Source organism: Coffea eugenioides, chromosome 7, assembly GCF_003713205.1.
Source record: "Coffea eugenioides isolate CCC68of chromosome 7, Ceug_1.0, whole genome shotgun sequence".
NCBI classification, from domain to species: domain Eukaryota; kingdom Viridiplantae; phylum Streptophyta; class Magnoliopsida; order Gentianales; family Rubiaceae; genus Coffea; species Coffea eugenioides.
The window spans coordinates 9981626-9989599 of record NC_040041.1 but is presented as its reverse complement, the minus strand read 5'-3'; the positions used below and the strand labels follow the sequence as shown (position 1 = coordinate 9989599).

General features: G+C 37.0%; 2 protein-coding genes across 4 annotated transcripts; one reads left to right on the top strand and one right to left on the bottom strand.

Annotated features, from left to right (window-relative positions):
* Positions 1–899: 899 nt before the first annotated feature.
* LOC113778299 (WD repeat domain-containing protein 83) lies at positions 900–6112 on the bottom strand. 3 transcript variants are annotated; one of them, XM_027323653.1, is made up of 9 exons: positions 5846–6112; positions 5378–5480; positions 4291–4398; positions 3596–3705; positions 3399–3506; positions 3245–3290; positions 2868–2999; positions 1482–1637; positions 900–1249 (listed from the first exon to the last, which is right to left on the bottom strand). In XM_027323653.1, exons 1-8 carry the CDS (start codon positions 6061–6063, stop codon positions 1554–1556), a joined length of 909 nt encoding a protein of 302 aa, XP_027179454.1. In that variant the 5' UTR covers positions 6064–6112; the 3' UTR covers positions 900–1249; positions 1482–1553. The 3 variants fall into 3 exon arrangements, with proteins under 3 accessions (XP_027179454.1, XP_027179456.1, XP_027179455.1); XM_027323655.1 differs by lacking the exon at positions 900–1249 and adding an exon at positions 2077–2174 and having other exon boundaries at positions 1562–1637; XM_027323654.1 differs by lacking the exons at positions 900–1249; positions 1482–1637 and adding an exon at positions 2223–2462.
* A 1454-nt stretch (positions 6113–7566) lies between these two features.
* Positions 7567–7974, top strand: LOC113776833 (egg cell-secreted protein 1.2-like). Its single transcript, XM_027321890.1, has one exon. It carries the CDS (start codon positions 7567–7569, stop codon positions 7972–7974), a length of 408 nt encoding a protein of 135 aa, XP_027177691.1.

The window sequence follows — 7974 nt, the reverse complement described above, 5'->3', positions numbered from 1 at the left end:
CTTTGACATTCCTGGCTTCCAACTGGGATGATTAGGAGGGCTGCACTTGGCCAGCTCCTCCTCATGTTTAGATGCCTCTTAGAAAGGGGAAACCTGAGAACCACTGCTACAAAGCCATCAAATATGGTCACCTCCCCAAGAATATTAGCCACAAAGTCATGAATTGGTAGCCTTTGGACCCAAAAGATTTGCAAACAGGGGGCTTAGAATTTCCCAGTTGACATGTGCCTGAATATTCAGAATAAGTTAATCACTACAGGCTTCATAAGAACCAGAATCAAACAGTGGTTTTCAGCTCCTCCAAGCATTTTCTGACCTAAATTTCATTTTCTTAGTCCCCTTATACCGTGATTTGCTGACTGAAAGACCAGTCCCACAGACCTAAAAGAATAATTCAATTAGAAACATATGGAAATATGGTAAAGACCCTGAATTGCAGTAGATTCTGGAGGATATAGGGATCAAAGAACTGTTCAGCAACATAAAACAAGCCCATTTGACAAGAAGAAAGGCAATATATATACCCGCCACACTAGTTAAAATTCTTAGCCATTTCTTTTTATGCAGGGGGGATATGATAATTAGCAACTGCATGCCAGTAGTAAGCAGGAATGAGAACATTATTCCATCTGAAGCAACTCCAGCCAGAAAACAAAGCTAGGACGGGAATAATAAAGCATTAGATAGCTCGCATGCAATGCCTTATGCATCGCCAGATGACAAAAAAAATCTAATTATCACAACACAACAACCTCTTGACTACCCATTTTTATTCTTTAAAGCCAGTTACGAACACTTTCACACAGAAACCAGAGGGTAAAGTATAAGACATGGAAAACGCTCACTTTCAGCAAATGGAGTCCATGTTTTGATTGCTAACCTGCCTATAAAATATGTAGTTAAACTCCTAACCAATAATCAAAATTTAAATCTGACAGGATCGGGAATCTGATAATGAATATCGGGATTGTTTTCCCTTTGGACTTTGACCAAATCAACATTGAGTAATAGAAATGCCAAAAGAAGCTGGTGTCATCTGGCAAGTCCAGAGAAGATGTTTCTACCGCACAGACAACATTCCTATAGACGTCAAAGTACCTCAGCCTTAATAAAACAGGTAATTCTCACGTCCATACAAATAATTACAAGAGGGGATAACGGAGGATAATAAATTACAAAGCATTACTATTAACTGGTTCACTTCTCTTGCTCTATACCACATCGTACATAATGTGTCTTTACAGGAGGCCTGCAAAATATTAAAATAAAATAAACCGAATGCAGCTTTTGTCATTTTGAATGGCACATTCACCATAATTAAAACTAGAACTAACTTCATATACTGCTCAACGAGAATCATAAGTGTCCTTTGATGAACTAAGTTTACATTCAACAGATCGTGATTTTACTGATAAAAGGACATAGACAAGGCCTTAGCTTATATACTTATAAGAGAACAAAAAATACATTTATCTACAAACCTGAGTAACTCTGATGAGCAAGACCAAGAATCATGGAGAAAAAGAAAGGAAATATGGAGAAGATATCTTGTCTTAGGTTTTCCACACCCGGATAGTTCCATCAACAGATGAAGTCACCATACAGCTATCTGTTGGGTGATAGCTGACGCTAGTCACCTGCCACCAGTGAAAGCATTTGATGTCAGTCCAATTTTCACAATATAGGAAATTTAAAAATACATTCTTTCTTCATGTACAGCAAAAAATGTATTCAGATTTTTTCCCTCAGGATTATTCTTGGAAAAGGTAGGCGATCCTTTACTTTGTTGACTATATTCTTTTTGGTATAGACCAGTAGTGAAATGGCATAGTCATAAACTTTTGAGGGTTCTGGAACATTTATCTTAACTCCTCTAGGACTCCCACATACACCTTTGCCCAAGAAAACAAATAACATTAGATTTATTTCTCCTCCAACAAGCATGACGTTGGGTTGTAATATCTAATGCAATGATTGAAACCATAAATGGTTGGCTGCCTAATCTGTTAAAGATGAAGATAACTTCTACAAATTCGACAAACACACAACAAAATGTTGTTGATTGAATCCACTCACCTAGTACCAATACACAAGTGTTATCACATGTTGTTGAAGCTGAAATTGTGAAGACTAATGTGAAGTTCCAAAATGGGTCAGGTAATGATAATCACTCGCTGCAGACACAAAATACTAAATCTTCAATTTCCAGTTTTCCTCATTTAAAAAACCATCCTAACATCTATAACTTTTACATGGGATTCTGCAGATAGGTAGATTATTAGTACAAGCCCCAAGTGGCTTGAAATTAAACCCAAAACTTAAAGTTAAGAAATCTTTACCCACCTAGAGATCTAACCAAAGATCTCCTCCCTTCAGAGAGAGAGAGAGAGAAAGAGAGACAGATTTACCCAGAAAAAGGTTAAACTTCATAGGGAAAATTCATGAATGCGTACTTTATGATCCTGGATTAGAAAATCAATAAATAAAGGCATACGAAAATCTCAAGTGTCATGACACACCCTCAACGTATGCTAAATAAGCTTTTTAACATACGCAAAGCAAACACTAAATCATGCAAAATTAGAAATAAGGCATAACTTTCTCAAAAGGGTATTTTGAATTTCAAAAAGGCTATGATGCTTCACGTATCAGAAGCCGCATTCATCTATTAAAAAAGATAATTAGCCATTTTCCTGAAAATATAAACAGATTAAGAAAAGTGGACTGAAAAATTTTACTTCGTGCACTAAAAGGCAGAACTTTGAATATGAGGGTTGCCCCAATTGAGATCAACTAAAACTCAAAACAGTTATATTAGTTAAACACTGAGTAAATGCAATAACAGATATGTCAGTGTAGAATGTTACCACTGAGGAGTGAGCTCGGAAGCTTGATATGGCAGATGCATCCACCAAATCCCAGAAGTAGATAAAGCCATCTTCAGAACCCCCAGTCACATGCGCATCACTATTTGTGAGGCAGCAGTCCATCTTAAATGACTGATACGGCAAAAACAAAACAGAGAAAATTACTATTCACAGACAAAACACTAAGACACCATATAAACAAAGTCAAAACTTGCTTTGAAATGGGGAAAAAATGTAGCAGTGTCATCACAGAAAAGAATTGATCTTGAGTATTAAGACGGAGAAGTGCAGTATGTTCCTGTTCAAAGTTTAGGAAAAGAAGTATAAAACTTATACTATGTCTATATTAAGGACCAAAATGAGGCTCCACAAGCTACCTTGCAAGTATGACCTTTATATTCTTGCAAAAGTTCACCAGTAGATCTATTGTCATCAGAGAGAAAACGAGATCATGTCAACGATTCAACAGATAAAATACAAGGGCATTATACAAAAGTATATGACAAAAGAAAAACTCCCAAGGCCAATTACCTGTCCAATAGTCGTAGAGTTGAATCCAGGCAGCTTGCTAAGATACAATTACTGTCATTTGACAGAGAGATACAGTTGACAGGTTGGCCCAAGTCATCAGAAATTTCTCTAAGAAGCACCAAAAATTTGTTAAAAGATAATCCCTAAGGAATCAATCCTTAAAAAGATTAAACATTGCTATAAAGTCAAGTGCATACCTACCAATTCGAATATCAAATGTCCGAACAGTTCCATCAACACTTCCAGCAATTATCTCAGTTTTTGTTAAACAAACAGACATGACAGTATCCCGAAAAGTATCAATGATCTGTAGAGTTATTAAAATATTCAGTTCAAAGTAATCAAATTCCAATTATTAGAACTGTGAGAGTAGGGCAAGACACAGTAAACAAGGAGCAAACTAAAGGAAACACCAAAATAGTGCTCCTAAAAGTGAAGCGACATATGATATCTTTTCTTAGATCTCAAGAGTTCTGGAATTTTCATTTTCATGTAAAGCTAGAGCCAAATGTTGTTGAAGCAAAAATTGCTGCTATGATGATGGTCTATTAATACTTCTAGAGAGTCAAGAAACTTTAGGAAATTTGGCGTCAAGAATTCATTGCAAACTCCATCTATCCAATCTATCTACACAATGTAACCAAAACTCCGATTGGCACACAACATTGTCGTTTTCACCCTTGAGATTTGGCATTAGGTAGCAACATAACCTTCAGCTTTCACATTTAAAATGGTCACTTAAATAAGTCTTATCAATGCAACCATTCCCATGCCTTTCAGCAATTACAGGAAATGCTTATCTTAACAATCCAGAAACTCCTATCTATCACCCCCAGTCAACATCACTATTCTATTTAAACAAGTCAATGGAAGAATGAATAACGAAATTGACCTGAATAGGCTCAGTACTATGAGACCTGCAGTCCCAAGCACGCAAAGAGTGATCATTTCCTGCTGATACTACTACAGTTGCATACTCATTAAACTTAACAGCATTCACCTGTAAAAAGATGAAAATGGAGCAAAATGTCAGATAAGACTGATTGACACGATACTCTTCTTTATTCTCTACATTCTAACATCTTGGGTAACAATGACAACCAAATATGCATGCAATCATTACTTCCAATGAGGCAAAAACATACAACGAGACTTAGTTTTGTTGACTTAGTTTTGTTTAAAGGTTATTAAGAACTCAAAAAACAGTTAAGTTCTTCAAGGAGATTACAGGACTATGTAAACTAGTTTTTAACTCAAATTGTTACCTTTAAGCTTTAAAATCAAGAAAATAGCTTCAAAGAATTGTAGAAAATTGGCCACCAGTGGACTACATGATAAGGCCTCTTTTACTCATTGCCACAAGTTTTCTCAAAAACTCAAATATAGAATTAAAAAAGTGGGATCGGACAGACATCATGGATAAGCATAAAATTTCAATGTCACATATAACTGTATGAAAATTATCTGAGAACAAAACATACACACATTTCATCTGAGGAACTGGGCAGAAGCTTTGAAGATTTCAATCTCAGCTTTAATTGGATAAATGAATAAAGCATTGGACTGCAATTTAAAAAGGTAACCAATTCTTTAAGAGATCAACCAACATGTCAGTCCACATTATACACATTCCAACTCCCACCACCAAGCACAATATAATAACGCCAAAAAAGAGAATCTCTATCATCAAGGAACCAAAAGGAATCTTTTATCAAATTCAAATCTGATCTCTGAAACCTTCTGAATTCAACAAATAGCTACATAGGTCATTATTGATCTCTTAAATGGAGTCAATTGGAACTGAGTGCACAGATTTTTTTCATTTTTTTGGTGGGGGGATTGCTTAAAGAACTGCTGCTATGAGAAGTGAGACGAATTTATTATTAAACTTATTCTGATAAAACTAACAATTTACTACTCCAGCTGTATCTATTACAAAAAAAAAAAAAAAAAATTCTAGTGATGGAATTGCCATTAACCTCACTGTCATGGCCACGGAATTTTCGAATTACTCGACCACTTGCTACATCCCAATAGAAGACTTGTCGATCACCACCACAAGAACAAAGCTTGGAATTGTCCCTACAACACAAATAACCACTATTAACCCAAAATATCCACCAAACTCGATAACTATAAAATCCACATCAGAATTCACCATATCAATTTAGTAAACCACAGATTCAAAAATAATAAAAATTGCATTTTGCTGGCGAGAAAACCAAAACAAGCTGATAAAAAACAATCCACACACAAAAAAAAAAACTTTTCATCTAATTCAACCGTATTTTTTCCTGGCATAAAAAAATAGAGTTTGGGATTTGCATTCGAATTCTACCCAACCAAAAGTAGAAAAAATAAAAACTCAAAAAATTTAAAATCTTGGTTCGAAAGAATTAAAACCCATGTCAAGGGACTACTGGAAAAGGGAGAGGAAGAGTTTTTACGGGGTGACATGGACATCCCGGACTTCACGGCCATGGGATTTGTAGGTTTTGATGTGAATTCCACGGTGGGGATTCCAGAGGCGTATGGTACGGTCCTTGCCGCAGCTCAGACAATACTCGCCGTTCGAGTTGAATCTTGCTGCTAAGACGGCACCCTCGTGTCCTTTCAGCACGTTTACTTCCTTCGTCGGCAGGCTCTCGGCGCCGGTGTTGCTCATTTTCGGGTTTGTACGCCGGAAGGGGTGAAAGGCTCAGCTGATGAAGCAGAAAAGGGCGGCAAAAATCTGGGTCGGAAAAATTTTCAGGAACGAAATAGGAAAATTTTATTGGGCTTTAGCCGGATTGGGCCTAACAGACTGTAGGCCTGTCAACTGAATCAGAAATTTATGCCTGAGTCCAGCCTTCGAAAAGCTTACAAATGCAAGAACTAATCTTGGCCCATCTGTATTTGGGATTTTAATTCTACCGTAAGTGTATGCTTAGAATTTTTAATTTTTTTTCCCCTAATAGCAGCGGCGAGACGAAGGATATTAAGAGGTGGGGAAGGAAGAGGAGGATTTGAACGTAGACTGAAGTCAATATTAGCCACTAACCAAAATGCTAGTTTAGAATACTAATTTGAAAATTATTTTGGAATATCATTTTTAGCATAGTTTAGATTCAGATTAGCCCCTTATGTTTATGCTTCATTACATGTTGTCTTGTCCCTTTCTTTCTTGTGCCTGTTTTTTAACTCAATCGCTCATCTTTTGGCTTCAACACTTTGGACCCTCACTCTCACTAATTTGTAATTTTAGTACGTTGTTCATCACGTCATTGTCCTCCCACCGCATTGTTCTAGAAAGGGAAGGGTCCAAGTATGCTAGTATTCAACATGAGTCACAAATGAATGATCCATATAAAACTCATGCAACGCCTCCAGGCGGGGTAGCTCAGTGGTAATTGATCTTATTGGGTTTTTACTCATATGTCACAATTTCGAGTCCCGCCTGTTAACGTGTAGTGCATTCTTGGGACGGGTTTTACACTATCGCTCTGAAGGATTAGTCTGGTGTAAGTCAAAATACCTTCTGCGTCAAGAAAAAAAAAAAAAACTCACAGAACATATCATTATTGTAAACTAAAACTACTTCAGATGATGGATAACACTAATATTACTGTAAACGAAAAAAATGTGAATTTTCCCTAATATTTATAATGCTTCTCTTAGTAAGAATCACAAGCTACACCGCGACACTTTTGTTGTTGGAAGTTAGGAACACAATTAGAATAGTATCTATTGTAGTTCAAATGTAATATTTGAAAGTTATAGGCTGTTCAATCTGGCTCCATACGTGCATAAGTGGGCAGACTTGAGGACCAAACAATTCAAACTTCTCAGGTCCATCCCCATTGAAAAGCTGTCTTCAATGTACACGCCGCGTGAGAATCTGTGTTCTAGCACATAACAGCCGATGAATCTCAAGAGATTCAACTAGATTGCCTTCTCCTACTTAGTTATTACTGATCAAAGCTGCCTCAAAAGTTCACATATTTAATGAAACTCTAGCGCTCCATATTGTGTTGCTTCCATTACTTTGTAACAGTTATGTCTTTCCCTATGCCCTTTTGATTATTTACCATTGAATTCACTTAATAATAACATGTCCTCTCCCTCCTTCACCACCCTATAAATCCCTCCAAAACCCTTCAATTTTCTTCACAACTCTATTCGGCAAAAGATGGCTCTCAAGTCTGTCAAATTGCTTTTTCTTGTCATAACTTGTTTTATGGTGATTTCCTGCTCATCATCAGCAAGAAAGATACTGCCAAGAAACCTTTCTGGATCAGATGATCAATCCATTTCCAAGCTTAACACCCGGCCTGAGACCAATAATGGAAGTGTGCTAGATTGCTGGAATGCCCTGTCAGAGATAAAATCATGCACAGATGAGATTGCTGCTTACTTCACAAATGGCACAACTGATATTGGACCAGGATGCTGCCATGCCATCATTGTGATTACACACAATTGCTGGCCTACAATCTTGTCTGCACTTGGTTTTTCAGCGGATCAGACCTATATCCTTCGAGGCTATTGTGATGCATCACTTTCCTCCTTTGGACCAGCTCAAGCTCCATCAGCATGA

What these genes read in the sequence shown, in the direction of transcription:
- LOC113778299 (XM_027323653.1), bottom strand. Translation starts at nt 6,063, where the DNA reads ATGAGCAACACCGGCGCCGAGAGCCTGCCGACGAAGGAAGTAAACGTG. An exon ending in CGGGATGTCCATGTCACCCC is followed by an intron (nt 5,481 to 5,845) that starts GTAAAAACTCTT and finishes TTTGTGTTGTAG; the next exon opens with GGACAATTCCAAGCTTTGTT. An exon ending in TCCGTGGCCATGACAGTGAG is followed by an intron (nt 4,399 to 5,377) that starts GTTAATGGCAAT and finishes ATCTTTTTACAG; the next exon opens with GTGAATGCTGTTAAGTTTAA.
- LOC113776833 (XM_027321890.1), top strand. Translation starts at nt 7,567, where the DNA reads ATGGCTCTCAAGTCTGTCAAATTGCTTTTTCTTGTCATAACTTGTTTT.